We start from the raw sequence: 16,720 nt of genomic DNA on the forward strand, positions 1-16,720 counted from the left end.
TTTTTGAACTGTATATGGAAATGCCGGAAGGAAACGACTCTATACAGTTTGGTTGACGTAGCTATAGTAGTTTCCGAGATATGTACAAAAAACTTAATAGGGGGCGGGGCCACGCCCACTTTTCCAAAAAAATTACTTCCAAATATGCTCCTCCCTAATGTGATCCTTTGTGCCAAATTTCACTTTAATATCTTTATTTATGGCTTAGTTATGACACTTTATAGGTTTTTGGTTTCCGCCATTTTGTGGGCGTGGCAGTGGGCCGATTTTGCCCATCTTCGAACTTAACCTTCTTATGGAGCCAAGAAATACGTGTACCAAGTTTCATCATGATATCTCAATTTTTACTCAAGTTACAGCTTGCACGGACGGACGGACGGACGGACGGACGGACAGACAGACATCCGGATTTCAACTCTACTCGTCACCCTGATCACTTTGGTATACATAACCCTATATCTGACTCTTTTAGTTTTAGGACTTACAAACAACCGTTATGTGAACAAAACTATAATACTCTCTTTAGCAACTTTGTTGCGAGAGTATAAAAAGTCACTCAAAAGATGAGTTCTTAATATTAATATTAAGAGGTGCCTATTTCAAATTTTCTGTTTTCCATATAAATTACATGAAAAAAAAATCATTTTTTTTGTGGTGGTTATTGTGCGGAGGTTTTATATGTGCCCCGATAGCAGCCAGTAGGGATGGTAAAATCGATTCCGATTCTACTCGAAAATCGAGTTTTCTCGTATAATAATCGATTTTTCAGAATCGATCTCCAATAGTCGAAGTCGATTAAGAATCGGTTCTTGACATTCGAAAAATCGATTATTTTTCGAGAAAACTCGATTCTCGAGTAGAATCGGGATCGAGTTTACCATCCCTACTGGCAGCCATCGGGGCACATATAAAACCTCCGCACAATAACCACCACAAAAAAAAATGATATTTTTTATATATTTATATGGAAAACAGAAAATTTGAAATAGCCACTCTTAATATTAGGAGCTCATCTTTTGAGTGATTTTTTTTTACACATTTTCGAAAGTGTTGAGCCTGTTTTTCAGTTGAAAAAAAAAGGTTGCCTCAGAATGGCACAATCTAGTGTTCAGAGTGTTTTCTTGCTGCACTTGTTCTTGCCACACTGGGGGTGCTGGTAATGTAACCCTAAGGACTAGCAATTATATAACGCCGTTATATGTAAAAGAAACAAACTTGATTACGTGTCTCCTGAAATGCCTACATATTGGCCGGCAAACCCAAAAAGCTGCCAGATTTAATTGACTTCGTAGTAACTTGGAAAATTCCTCGCAGCTTTATTAGTGCAGAAACAAGCAGACGTCTCATTAGACCACTCACCACTTTTCTTCACTTTGCGACATCAGCTACACTATAAAGAGTTACCCTACATGCTTACGCCAAAGCTACAAACTAGTTAAAGTATAAAAAATACATCCGCACACACATTGAACTCGAACCAAATTTAGATACAGTGGCTGATATTAAAAACACCATCGCAGCATTCGAATCAACCATCATAACAGCCGACAAAATTTCATCTCAAAAAGGTTATATGGAAAACAAAAAGCTTAAATTAACTTATAGAGAAACTGAAATACTCATATTACAAAACGATGCCTACAATGGGAGTGGCAGGTTTATAGATCACCAGCCTCAAAACAACTGTCACGGGCCACACACGCACTGACGAGAGCGCTAGTTAAGGAACGTATTCCTTATAATAGTAACAAACATCAAAACAACCTTTGGTTTCAGTAAACAGAATGCAAACAACCTTGAGTTGAAACAGTTGAAATGCACTATCACTACAACAAACAATCCTAAACAAACAAGTATCAAAACAATATTGATTTTGAATACCACAACAACCTTATCTTAAAACAAAACAAATATATCTAAGCAAACAATATACTTGTATATGTATAGGTTTGTACAAATAATAGAATCTGTATCTAAAGAAACTATCAACTAGTAATAAGTAAACATACTAGTTAGTATAAATAGAAGTAAGAACGATGTAATAAGAGTCTTAAGAGTATAAATAAAGAGTATACATTTCGATGCAGCTTGAAATATGTATATTCTTTTGACTAATTTTTACTTAATGTAAAAATTAACTTGCTCAAAAGCGAAGAACAGCGTGCGCAGTACCAGTATATTCAAAAACTTTCACCGACTAGTGAAAAGTACCCGTTGTGGAAAGCACATAAAACTCTAAGTGAGCCAATAGAGTGTAAAATGCCAATACGTGACAATAATGACAAATGGGCTCGGAGTGATGCAGAAAAATCAGCTACGAAGGTTGCTGCTCATCTAAAAAATGTCTTCCAGCCAAACCCAGAAACTAACTACTTTGCACTGTCAACCGTAACACATTTGGTAGAATCTAAGCCAGCGAAATTCGTACCTGAAGAGATATCAAAAATAATTATGAAGAAAGTGTAACCAAGGAAAGCTCGTGGGTACGACTTAATTACTCCAAAAATTATTATTGAGCTACCAAACTGTGCTATAATCTGTATCTGTATATTTTTCAATGAAATCACAAAACAAGCTCACTTTCCTCAAAAATGGAAAAATTCAAAGTCAGTTTGGTATCATCACTAACCTATTCCTGGAAAAGAAAAAACTCAGCCATCCTCCTATAGACCCATCAGCTTGCAATCGTGCATGTCGAAATTATTTGAAAGACTTCTTATGCTCCGCATTAAGCCACATCTTAAAACCCACAACATAATACCATCTCATCAATTTGGCTTCAGGGAAAAGCATGGAATGATCGAGCAAGTACATAGGAGCGCATCTGAAAAACGGGAATATTGCTCTGCAATATTTCTTGATGTCGCGCAGGCTTTTGATCGAGTATGGTTAAATGGTCTTATGTATAAAATAAAAACGTTACACCCACGAATTGTCCTACCTTTATGATCGAAGTTTTATAGTTCGATGTAACACCACCACATCTGAAGCTCAAACTATTTAAGCGGGCGTACCACAAGGCAGTGTTCTTGGCCCAATGTCGGTGTCATATGTGTGACTGATTGCACGCAGGACATATATTGGAAATTTCGAGTTCTATTTTGGATAAGTAGCGGTCAGTGCTTGTCGGAAGTTAGTTGCGTCCGAAGTCCGGTCGGCGTATTGTTCAATATCTTCGACGTAATTGAGAAAAGACCGCTTGATTAAACAGTAGTGGGGAGAGGACACAACCCTGCGGAACCCCATGTTTAATTCTTCTCAGTTTAGAGTTTTTTCCTCGAATTAGTACCGATGATTGACGACCACTCAGCTAGTTCATGGTCCACCTCTTCGGCAGTACCGTTGTGTGACTGACTGTGTCAAAGGCCTTTGACAAGTCCAACGATACGAAGATTGTTCTCTCACAGAGTAGTTTATGGTTAAGGTCATGAATTATCTGGGCGTTTACGGCGCTAAGTGCTGTGGTGGTACTGTGCACTGAGTGAAGATCGGGAGTAGCAAGGCCTCAAGTGTCTTCACTACTGGGGAGAGGAGAGTTATCCCTTTGGCTGGCGGGTTGCCCAGGTTTATTTTAGTTTTTTGGTTCTTTTGTAAAATATTGTTACAAAAGTAGTATTAAGTTGTATTTGTATTGCTATATGCATCCCGTATTATGAACAATAGTTGTAGGTATATGGAATAGCATTTGTCTTGTTGTAGACATCTGGCTCCGCGGCTGTCTGCTTGTCGAAATAATAGACATATTGCGCCGCGGCTGTCTGCTTGTATACTTAAACAATTACTGCGTCTGGCTCCGCAGCTGTCTGCTTGTCTGCTTAAGCAATTGCTGAGTCTGGCGCCGCGGCTGTCTGCTTGTCTAAACAATAGCTGCATTTATGTTCTTATAATTTCCAGACGCAATATTCTAGAAGGACACGTCGGCATCAGCGAGGAATGCGCGGTTATATAAGCCGTGGCAGCGCCAACGTAATTAACCAGTGTTAAGAGTAAACTGCTATAGTGTAGACGAGTTGGTTTTATTTGTCAATCCAGAGATACGAACCTAGTAAAGTAAAACTAGCAAGGAGTAAATTCGTAATAATTGGTGTCAGAAGTGGGATTGTCAAATAATCCAAATTCAAGATGATTAAATTCGGAGAATTGAGAATTCAACATTTAAAAAAGGAACTGGAGGAGCGTAATTTGCCAGTAAGCGGGCAAAAGGCGGATCTGCAGGCACGATTACGTGAAGCAATGGAAGCGGATGGAATTAATGTGGACGAGTTCGAATTTGATGGGCCAGAAACTTCTACAAAGGTAAAAGAAAAAGTAGAGCAACAACGAACATCATCAAGTGTAGACATGAACATGCTGTTAGTGGCTATACAGAAAATAGCTGAAAATACAGAAAATGCAGTGCAAACAGGAAATCGTCTGGCACAACAAATAGCTGAAAATGCAGAAAATGCAGTGCAAACAGAAAATCGTCTGGCACAGCAAATAGCAGAAAATACATCACAGTTAAAGTCTTGCCTTACACAACAAATGACTGAAAATAATACGCAGTTAGAAAAGCGTTTGGTACAACAGATTACAGAAAATAATACACAAGTGCAAGAGAAATTTTCAAAATTTGAAGACGAATTAAGCACTTTAAAAAATGACGAAGAAAATTTAAAATCAGAAGTTCTTCAATTAAGTAACCGTGTGCGAGAACTGCAACTACATGGCCCTGCACCATCAACAAATAATCAAAGATTGAAGGCACCCACATTCAATGGAACTATTCCATTTCAAATTTTCAAACTTCAGTTTGAAAAGACAGCAACGGCCAATAACTGGAATGCAGCGGACAAAGTGGCGTCTTTGTTTGTATCATTGAAAGGACCTGCGGCAGAAATCCTTCAGACTATTCCAGATTGTGAACGGGACAAATATGAGGCATTGATGAGTGCGATAGAAAGACGATATGGAAGTGAGCACCGGAAACAAATATACCAGATCGAACTGCAAAATAGGGGTCAGAAGATGAACGAGTCATTGCAAGAGTTCGCAACTGAAATAGAACGACTGGCTCATTTGGCAAATGCAGATGCACCTGTGGATTACACTGAGAGGGTAAAAATTCAAAGTTTCATAAATGTAATTCGTGATGTGGACACCAAACGCGCCACATATGCATTGCCAAAAACAACGTTTGCTGAAACGGTTTCGCACGCCCTCACACAGGAAACAGCTTCTCTACTAAGTAAACCAGCACACAAAGTACAAAGAGTTGAAATGGAACAACCGCCGATGATGGAAGAAATATTGAAGACTCTAAAGACAATTGCTGCACGGCGAGTAAATACAACAGACAGATAATTCAACTGTGGAAAAGCGGGTCACTTTGCCCGAAATTGCAATATAAAAGAAAACCCATCAAAACGGAATCAACCAACAGAACACCGAAAGAGGATTCACCACAAAAATGCGGATACATTATCGCGTCGCCCTTGTCCACTGGAATGTAAACATTGCTCCAAATCAGAAGGAAAAGAAGGTATAATCGACGTGCGATTACTGAATATAGAACCTGAAGATGATTGGACTCCTCACCGCATCAGAATCAATCAGCTGGAGGACCCTGATCTTGCAAAGCTGATAATAGCCAAAGAAAATGGGGTACGACCACCAAAGGACCTAAAGCAAAAATCCCGGGAGGCTACAACAGTACAACGTGGGATCACCATTTGAACGAGTCGCAATGGATGTTGCAGGTCCGTTCCCAACCAGTACGGCCGGAAACAAATATCTACTGGTTGTCATGGACTATTTCAGTAAATGGCCAGAAGTATATGCCTTACCAAACCAAGAAGCGAAGACAGTAGCCGAAGCGTTTGTAGAAAATTGGATAACAAGGTTCGGAGTGCCCGTCGAATTACACTCAGTCTGTTTGTCTAAACAATAGCTGCATTTGGCGCCGTATAGCATTATGTTCTTATAATTTCCAGACGCAATATTCTAGGACACGTCGGCATCAGCGAGGAATGCGTGGCCATATAAGCCGTAGCAGCGCCAACGTAATCAACCAGTGTTAAGAGTAAAATGCTATAGTGTAGACGAGTTGTAAAATAAAGAGGTTTTGTTGAAGTGAATTAAACGGCTTTTGGTTTTATTTGTCAATCCAGAGATACGAACCTAGTAAAGTAAAACTAGCAAGGAGTAAATTCGTAATAATATGTAGTTAAGGTAACACTGATTATTAGTTAGAATGCAACACTTAAATTGTGTGAACAAAAAGAATTGAACAAATATTATACACTAAATAAAAGTTATTTTTGCAATATTTATCATAAAACAAATATGTAGAAACGAGTTAGTGGAGTGTTAGTGCTTTAAAAGTTAAAAATATTAGTGTAAAATTCATGATAAATAGAAGAAACACACATTTTAAGTAGTTGAATTTTTAAAGTTTAAATGCTATATCCTACTAACCAAAAGTCAGCAACTATAAATTAGAGATGGCAAATATTTGAGTACCTGTGACTTTGTCACTGCTACTTAAAAATCACTGGTCACAGCTATGACAAGTTTCCTAAAGTAGCAGTGACAGGAATTAACGCACAAAGTAGCAGTCACAGTATCACATGAAAAATTGCGACTGTGACAAAGTAGCAGTCACAGTATTGTTACAAAAGTAGTATTAAGTTGTATTTGTATTACTATATGCATCCCTGATTATGAACAATAGCTGTAGGTGTATGGAATAACATTTGTCTTGTTGTAGACATCTGGCGCCGCACTGTCTGCTTGTCTAGTTAAACAATTGCTGAGTCTGGCGCCGCGACTGTCTGCTTGCGTCTGGCGCCGTATAGCCGTATGTTCTGGTAATTTCCAGACGCGATATTCTAGAAGGACACGTCGGCATCAGCGAGAAGTGCGTGGCTATATAAGCCGTGGCAGCGCCAACGTAATCAATCAGTGCTAAGAGTAAACTGCTATAGTGTAGACGAGTTGTGAAATAAAGAGTTGTTGAATTAAATTAAACAGTGTTGATTTTATTTGTCAATCCAGAGATACGAACCTAACAAAGTAAACTAGCAAGCAGTAAATTCGTAACAATTGGTGTCAGAAGTGGGATTGTCAAATAATCCAAATTCAAAATGGTTAAATTCGAAGAATTGAGAATTCAGCAATTAAAAAAGGAACTGGAGGGGCGTAATTTGCCGATAAGCGGGCAAAAGGCGGATCTGCAGGCACGATTACGTGAAGCAATGGAAGCGGATGGAATTAATGTCGACGAATTCGAATTTGATGGCCCAGAAACTTCTACAAAGGTAGAAGAAAAAGTAGAAGAACAACGAACATCATCAAGTGTGGACATGAACATGCTGTTAGTGGCTATTAAGCAAATGGCAGAGAATGCAGTGCAAACCGAAAATCGTCTGGCACAGCAAATAGCTGAAAATACATCACAGTTAGAGTCTCGCCTTACACAACAACATCGTTTGGTACAACAGATCACGGAAAATACTACACAACTACAAAAACAAGTGCAAGAGAAATTTTCAAAATTTGAAGACGAATTAAGCACAATAAAAAATGACGAAGAAAATTTAAGATCAGAATTTCTTCAACTGAGTAATCGTATGCGAGAACTGCAACTGCATGGCCTTGCACCATCAACAAATAATCCAAGATTGAAGGCACCCACATTCGATGGAAGTATTCCATTTCAAATTTTCAAACTTCAGTTTGAAAAGACAGCAATGGCCAATAACTGGAATGCAGCGGACACAGTGGCGTCCTTGTTTGTATCATTGAAAGGACCTGCGACAGAAATCCTTCAGACTATTCCAGACTGTGAACGGGACAACTATGAGGCATTGATGAGTGCGATAGAAAGACGATATGGTAGTGAGCACCGGAAACAAATATACCAGATCGAACTGCAAAATAGGGGTCAGAAAATGAACGAGTCATTGCAAGAGTTCGCAACTGAAATAGAACGACTGGCTCATTTGGCAAATGCAGATGCACCTGTGGATTACATTGAGAGGGTAAAAATTCAATGTTTCATAAATGGAATTCGTGATGTGGACACCAAACGCGCCACATATGCATTGCCAAAAAGAACGTTTGCTGAAACGGTTTCGCACGCCCTCACACAGGAAACAGCTTCCCTACTAAGTAAACCAGCACACAAAGGACAAAGGGTTGAAATGGAACAACCGGCGCTGATGGAAGAAATATTGAAGACTCTGAAGACAATTGCTGCACCGCGAGTAAATACAACAGGAAGATGTTTCAACTGTGGAAAAACGGGTCACTTTGCCGAAATTGCAATATAAAAGTAAACCCATCAAAACGGAAACAACCAACAGATAACGATGACGGAGCATCCACATCTCACAAGTCGTTAAACTAAAACGGAACAGTTCAAAGGGGCGTGAGCTGGTTCCCACAACTATTTGCCCCACCATCTCGATATCACAAATAGGTCGCCATGACAACAATCTTACTATCAACGGTATCGTAAATGGACGACTGTCAACGCTTACTTTGGATACTGGTGCCACACATTCAATTATCCGACCGGATGTGGTAAGAGGAACGGTTGAACCATTAATCGGTTGCAAGCTTCGAACGGCCACCGGAGAGGAAGCAGCTGTCGCGGGAAAAGTGTTTTGCGAAGTGATGATTGGTACCCTGGAAGTTAATCACACCTTCATCGTAGCAGAAATCACGGATGAAATTATAATGGGAGTAGATTTCATGATTGATCACGGGCTTACTTTGGATTTAAACAAGCAAATGCTGTTTTGCCAGAATATGGAGATGCCTATAAACACCGGATATGTGACCAACGTTGAAAGTAAGAGGGTGATTGTTGATGATAATCAGAGTATTCCACCAAAATCTGAGGCGATTGTATGGGCTAAAGTGAATGGAGGAGGTGGGACTGAAGAGTTGTGGATTGTGGAACCAACAAAAATAGATACACCCATATTGGTAGGAAGAACGCTTGTGAAAACTAGAGAAGACGCCACCATTCCGGTCAGAGTAGTGAATGAATTCAACACGCCTATAAGGCTGAAGAAAGGAGCAGTAATTGGACAGTGCCAGAATATAAGTGCAATAGCACGATGCGAACGGTCAGAACAGAAGCCTACTATTGAGCCACAGCAGATAAGTCCTACATTCCTAAATAATTTACTGAACGAACTGCATGGAAATGAAAAATTAAAAGCAGAAAAACTATTAGAAAAATACGCATCCATATTTGCAAACGAAGGAAACACAGGAAGAACCGGCATTGTCAAACATCGCATAAATACTGGAGACGCTAAACCAATCCGACAAGCTCCGCGTAGGGTTCCACTAGCAAAACGTGAGGATGCTAACAAAATTATTGAAGACATGCACAAAAACGGTGTAATCGAACCTTCAATAAGTCCATGGAGCTCACCTATCGTCTTAGTTAAAAAGAAAGATGGTAGCACCCGTTTCTGCGTAGATTATAGGAAGTTGAATGATGTCACAAAGAAAGACAGTTATCCTCTACCGAGAATCGACGATACATTAGACACCTTGTCTGGAGCGAAATGGTTTTCTACATTGGATCTACAAAGTGGATATTGGCAAGTCGAGATTGATGAATGTGACCGCGAAAAGACCGCTTTCAGTATGGGCGACGGGTTATGGGAATTCTCTGTGATGCCATTTGGGTTATGTAATGCGCCTGCAACGTTCGAGCGACTGATGGAACATGTGTTAAAAGGACTCAACTGGAAGACATGTTTGGTGTATCTTGGTGACATTATCATCATGGGAAAAAGTTTTGATGATCATATCTCGGACATAAAGTGTCAACTGAGGGGATTCACACCGAGGAAGGAAAAATAAAAGCAGTCAAAGATTGGCCTCGACCCACCAACATACATGAACTCCGCAGCTTCCTTGGCTTATGCACGTATTACCGCCGTTTTGTACCTGGATTTGCGAACGTGGCTAGAAGTTTACATGATTTAACAAAGAAGAATCGCCCGTTTGTATGGCAGTTGGAACAAGAAAAAGCGTTTGAGCAGCTTAAAGAACTACTTTGTACGGCGCCGATGTTGGCTTATCCAATACCTGGAAAGAAATTCATCCTGGATACAGATGCGAGCGCTTATGGAATTGGAGGTGTCCTGTCTCAGCTCATCGACGGACAAGAAAGAGTAATTGGGTATTACAGCAGAGTGCTCGGGAAACCAGAGAAAAACTACTGTGTGACGCGAAAAGAACTACTAGCTGTGGTGGAATGTGTAAAACATTTCCACAAGTATTTGTATGGACAACGATTCTTGCTGAGGACTGATCATGCAGCATTAAAATGGTTATTACAGTTTAGGAATCCGGAAGGCCAAATTGCACGATGGATCGAAAGATTACAGAATTACGACTTCGAAACGGAACATCGAAAGGGGATTCACCACAAAAATGCGGATGCATTATCACGTCGCCCTTGTCCACTGGAATGTAAACATTGCTCCAAATCAGAAGGAAAAGAAGGTATAATCGACGTGCGATTACTGAATATAGAACCTGAAGATGATTGGACTCCTCACCGCATCAGAATCAATCAGCTGGAGGACCCTGATCTTGCAAAGCTGATAATAGCCAAAGAAAATGGGGTACGACCACCAAAGGAACAAATAAGTAGCGAGAGTCCAACGGCAAAAGCATATTGGGCCCAATGGAACAGCATAATCCTCGTTAATGGATACCTTCATCGTACCTGGGAAAACGAAGATGGCCAACAGTCTCGTCTACTAATCATAGTACCGAAGTCCATGATCCCGAAAGTATTGAAAGAATATCACAATGGACCTAGTGGAGGGCACCTTGGAATTACAAAAACTATAGAGAAGATTAAACAACGGTTCTACTGGATCGGTTGTCGAGATTCCATAGCAGAATGGATAAGTAATTGCGTAGAGTGCATGGCAGCTAAAGGTCCTAAAGCAAAAATCCCGGGAGGCTACAACAGTACAACGTGGGATCACCATTTGAACGAGTCGCAATGGATGTTGCAGGTCCGTTCCCAACCAGTACGGCCGGAAACAAATATCTACTGGTTGTCATGGACTATTTCAGTAAATGGCCAGAAGTATATGCCTTACCAAACCAAGAAGCGAAGACAGTAGCCGAAGCGTTTGTAGAAAATTGGATAACAAGGTTCGGAGTGCCCGTCGAATTACACTCAGATCAAGGCAGGAATTTCGAATCTTCCATTTTCCAAGAAGTCTGTACATTATTGGGCATCCACAAGACACGGACAACAGCGTTACACCCACAATCAGATGGGATGGTAGAGATTCAACCGAACGCTCGAAGAACATCTGCGGAAAATCGTTGATAAAGATCAACGGAATTGGGACAAGTGCATCCAGATGTTCCTGCTGGCGTATCGTTCAGCGAAGCACGAGACAACTGGTTACACGCCAGCAAAGATTATTTTCGGATCTGATCTGCGACTCCCTGCTGATCTTAAGTTTGGAACGAATCCTACAGCTGTAAGAAATGATGGAGATTATTGTTCTGCCTTAAAGGAAGAAATGAATGAATTGCATCTAATGGTAAGACAGCATACGCATCTGATGAGCAATAAGATGAAGGACCGGTTCGATCAAGCGGCAAATTCAAAAGGTTTCGAAGAAGGTGATCTGGTCCTGTTGTATTTACAATCCACTTCGAAAGAAAGGCTTGTCCCCGAAACTGCAGACAGCCTGGGAAGGACCCTATATGGTGATGAAACGACTTAATGACGTGGTATACCGCATACAAAGAAATGGAAAAGCACGATGTAAAATGAAAGTAGTACATTTGGAGAGGCTCGCCCCATTTGGTTCAAGAGGATTTGTGCCTAATCGGGACGATTAGGCTTTAGTGGAGGGCAGTGTTACAAAAGTAGTATTAAGTTGTATTTGTATTACTATATGCATCCCTGATTATGAACAATAGCTGTAGGTATATGGAATAACATTTGTCTTGTTGTAGACATCTGGCGCCACGGCTGTCTGCTTGTCGAAACATTAGACATCTGGCGCCGCACTGTCTGCTTGTCTAGTTAAACAATTGCTGAGTCTGGCGCCGCGACTGTCTGCTTGCGTCTGGCGCCGTATAGCCGTATGTTCTGGTAATTTCCAGACGCGATATTCTAGAAGGACACGTCGGCATCAGCGAGAAGTGCGTGGCTATATAAGCCGTGGCAGCGCCAACGTAATCAATCAGTGCTAAGAGTAAACTGCTATAGTGTAGACGAGTTGTGAAATAAAGAGTTGTTGAATTAAATTAAACAGTGTTGATTTTATTTGTCAATCCAGAGATACGAACCTAACAAAGTAAACTAGCAAGCAGTAAATTCGTAATAGTATCATATGAAAAATTGCGACTGTGACAAAATAGCATTCACCGCGGAATATAAAAAATTGCGAGTGTGACAAAGGAGCAGTCACAGTATCATATGAAAAATTGCGACTGTGACAAAGTAGCATTCACAGTATCATATGAAAAATTGCGACTGTGACAAAATAGCATTCACCGTGGAATATAAAAAATTGCGACTGTGATGAATTCATATTCATTAAAGCGATGAATTTTCTTCAATTTTAGATAAGTATAAATTGGTTAACATATAAAAAGTTAATTTATCTTTAAACGGGTAATATTCATGTACAAATTAAATTGATTACAGAAACCTCAATGCTTATATTGAAAAAAACCTTCAGAGTGCGATTTTTAAAATGTGCGTCTTAAAAAATAACGAATCATTTACATTAATTTTTGTACGAAACTGTTACAAATCAGTTTACTTATACTTAATAAAAATTAAAGATGTCTGTGTCAAAAAGAACCAAAATGAGTTATGTGTGGCAATTTTTTAAGGAAGTGGATGCTGTTTTCGCAAAATGTGGTATTTTGCAGACGCAGAGGCCATACCGGCCAACGAGCTAAAACACTCGTTCGGCATGCTTTTGGACCTTGCAAAAAGCTGTATTGAAGCAGGAGCCATTTGAAATAAAAAAAAATTTATTTTGCCGAAAAAAATATTTGTTCTAAGTCCTGGGCTGCGATTTAAAATTAGATCCCCGATTTCGGAGTTAAAATGGGTATTTACGGATAGAGGAGGTCCTCCAGGACAAGAATATATAAGTATACATGTAGTTGCCACTGACTTATGGTTTTTGAGATATTTGCATTTAAAGTTCAAAAAATCAACTATTTAAAATGCGTGTTACTCAGATTTATAATGCAAAAAGGAGATCATCGCAAAAGAACTGAGCACACCCAGGTGTTGGTCCGACAGAGTGTTAGCAGAAAGGAATTTTATGCGGATAACTTATACAATATATATTTCCTGTCATTGGCGTATTATTTGTTTTCTTTATTTCTTTTGTAAAATATGAACATAAGGTAGCACTGATTATTAGTTAGAATGCAACCCTTTTGTTATTGTATGATAGGCTGGTTAGTGAACAACGCAGAATCGTGGGTCGTGTCAGCTGGGACGACCTATCTTATGGGCGCGCAATGTAACTGCACAGTGAAAAACGCTACTCCCTTCTCTCTGACGTGACGCTGACGTGAGAATCCGAGACATTTGGATTTTTGCCGTCGCAAACGTCGCAGCTAATTGCTCTCTCACAACCCAGAGTTGCCAATATCAATATACTGGAGTAATTATCAACTTTTATAATTCAATCTGTTCAATGTGTTTCAATATGTTTGAAATTTTCTTAAAATAACTCAAAATCAGAGTCGAATGCTATTATTTATAAATATATAAACTATTTTTAATAGTTTGTTTTCAGTTTTGATATTTTATATTGTAAAAAATTGTAATTGAAAACAAAGATGTGCTCAAAACTATATATGCGTATTGGGCAATGGCAACATTGTTCAAATGAAAACAAAGCAAAGATGGCTGATTTCTGCGTTTTTACCACGTTTTTGACTGTGCACTCATTTTGCCAATAAGGAAGGAAAAGGAAGGAAGGAAGGAAGCGTTTTTGAGTGTTTCTACTATGAAAAACTATTTATGTATATATATGTATATTCTTAATCTGGAGGACATGCTCTATTCATTAACCCATAAATCGGCGGATGCTATTCTAAAATTTACCCAAGTCCTGTTTACTTTGGAACGCACCATGTATGCATATATTTTTTCTTGATCTGGAGGACCTTAACCATGAAATTGGGGATAGAATTCTAAAATTTACCCTTCCCTCGTTAATTAACAATACAAGCAACAATAGTATTGACGAAAAGTTCTTTATCATCGGATATTTGTACCAACTTTACAGATATAAACTTGAGATCCAATTTACCTTTTCAATTTCTTCAAATAATACAATCATTTTTTCAGGTCCTGATAAAATACCATGAATTAAAACCACGGGCTTGTAAGTAGCCCCATTCGATATTAATCCGAATAAAAGCAAAAAAAGTAGATTCATTATTGAATACGCTTGTCACACAAAAATTTGTAATTTATTATCGGTTTTTCCACTTTCGAGAGATATGGTTATTTTTAAATTAAAATTTGTAATTTATTATCGGTTTTTCCACTTTCGAGAGATATGGTTATTTTTAAGCCAATATTACAAATTAAGACTCCATACCCCTAACATAACATCCTGACTAGCTATTTGTATAGTCGTAATTCTTTTTTTGCTGTCAATATTGCCAAAAGAAGCGTTTAGACCTTGGTCTATATCGCAAATCAGCAGTTTCATACAGATACAATTCTCGGGTAAATTTTAAACTAGCATCCTTCGATTTCGGGGTTAAAGTGAGTATGTACGGATAAAGGAGGTCCTCCAGATCAAGAATATATGTATAATTATATAGTTGCCGCTGACTTCTAGTTTTTGAGATATTTGCATTTAAAATTCAAAATATCAACTATTTAAAACGCGTGTTTCTCCGATTATAATGAATTTACCACCTAATTTTTTAACTTTTGTATCCACTAACACTTCACTAATTCGTTTCAAATTTTGTTCACACAATAACAAAAGGGCTGCATTCCAACTAATACACAGTTTTACCTTACGTACATATGTACATACAACGACGGGATTTATCAAGATAATAAAAATTCTGTAAAATGTAACATTACTCCTTATACGATAAGGAATTTTGAATTGATGTCGTAATCATTCTGTTGGATTATTTTTATTCCTTTACAAAATATGGCAGCACTAATTTTTTACTTGATTGCAGCACTTTTACCACGGTTTGCAGGTTATCTATGGTTTACAGCCATTTTCTTATTGCATAAATAAATGGATTTTAACTAAAGATTAATATGGAACTATTAATTATTAAAGTCATTTTTACACTCTTTAGCATAAAATAAGTTGTTAGAAACGTATGAGTGAAATGTTAGTGAATATAAAAGTTAAAAATATAAGTAAAATTAATTATAAATCTGAGACACGCTCATATTAAATGGTTGAATTTTTGATATTTAAATGCAAATCTCTCAAAACCATAATTCAGCGGCAACTATACATGTATATCTACATTTTCTTGATCTGGAGGACCTTCTCGATCCGTACATATCCATTTTAATACTATGTTCAGACCGAAAATTTCAATGATTAGATCACACTTAAGCATTTCATAATCCAACAGTGTTCTCACTGCCGTTAGAAAGATCAAAAAACAGCTGTTATTGTCATTCAAGAATTCGCATCGCTTAATATTTATCAAAAGAAAAGATTGTCATATAGTATTTTGAAATAAAAGCCGTCTTTTTTTAATATATTCCATATAATAGAAATAATGGATGCATTTTTTCATTTGTTGGTCGATTTTCAGGTGAAATTAGATTCATTGCTTTAAAAAAAATTTGTTTGTTTACATTTTTTTCCCTTTGCAGTGTCTAAATCAGCTGTGATAATGTAACAGATTTCCAGTGCTGACTAGTATTTTTCCAGTGCTGACAAGTAGATTGCGCAAAAACAGAGTCGCACGGACAGATTTAGCGTGGATCAGTTTCAAATCATTTCAATGAAGTGATTTTGAACTGTCATTTTTGTATGGCGAAATCTTGATAAATTTTTAAGATTAGTGGGATAATCCATTCAACATCCGAAATCGTGTGATTAAGTGTCGGTCTGAACATAGTATAAGCCCGACATCGTTCGATTGTATTCTAAATCTGAACCAAACTTTTTTTTTATACATACAGCGTGTGGTGTACAAGATCCTTTAAAAATTATTAAGACAACTATTGCCAATGATTTCATCTGTAGTCTTTAATGCTATTATACAGCCCTATTCTCATGCCCTCACAAAAGTCACCAACCTCACTACAGTGATGTTTCTCACTGTAGTGAGGGTTACCTTATTCTGGCGAAAATTCGAAAGCTCAAATGCTCACTATTATCACAAATATCTGTGACGTGTGAAAGCAGCCCTCATAATAGAAAAAATCTGTGTTTATTTTGTTTTAAATCAATATTTTGCATTTTTTTAAATATTTGAGCATTGAACTGTTCTTTGTACGTGCAGAAGTCGAATATATCTTTTGATCTGCGTTTCCTGGCGTGTTTGTATTTTTACGAGCATGGCTCTTACCAAAAATGCGTTGGTAATAGTTATATGCTCTCTATGAGCCAATCCTCTGTAAAGATAAATATATATATATATATTGTTACGAATTTACTCTTGCTAGTTTACTTTGTTAGGTTCGTATCTCTGG

The 16,720-nt window shown here is 38.3% G+C and overlaps 1 protein-coding gene and 1 long non-coding RNA gene across 11 annotated transcripts in view; both read right to left on the bottom strand.

Moving 5' to 3' along the window:
* The window catches only part of LOC105225932 (lysosomal thioesterase PPT2 homolog), a 183,209-nt gene extending 168,259 nt beyond the window's left edge, over positions 1 to 14,950 (bottom strand). For 4 of the 10 annotated variants that reach the window (XR_007421186.1, XR_007421188.1, XR_007421185.1 and 1 more), the window contains exon 1: positions 14,337 to 14,888. Coding sequence is in view for 1 of the 10 variants with exons in the window: in XM_049446089.1 (XP_049302046.1) it covers positions 14,337 to 14,465 (129 nt within the window). In the remaining 9 variants the exon portion in view is untranslated. Of the gene's footprint in view, positions 1 to 14,128; positions 14,309 to 14,336 lie in introns of those variants that run through there. The other 6 variants (XR_007421191.1, XR_007421190.1, XR_007421189.1 and 3 more) reach the window with 5 other exon arrangements.
* Positions 19 to 8,965, bottom strand: LOC125775754 (uncharacterized). The gene is made up of 2 exons (XR_007421362.1): positions 8,002 to 8,965; positions 19 to 5,077 (listed from the first exon to the last, which is right to left on the bottom strand). It is a non-coding gene; the product is annotated as an uncharacterized LOC125775754 (long non-coding RNA).
* Positions 14,951 to 16,720: the final 1,770 nt, after the last annotated feature.

The sequence above is a fragment of the Bactrocera dorsalis genome, chromosome 1, assembly GCF_023373825.1.
Source record: "Bactrocera dorsalis isolate Fly_Bdor chromosome 1, ASM2337382v1, whole genome shotgun sequence".
Classification (NCBI taxonomy): Eukaryota; Metazoa; Arthropoda; class Insecta; order Diptera; family Tephritidae; genus Bactrocera; species Bactrocera dorsalis.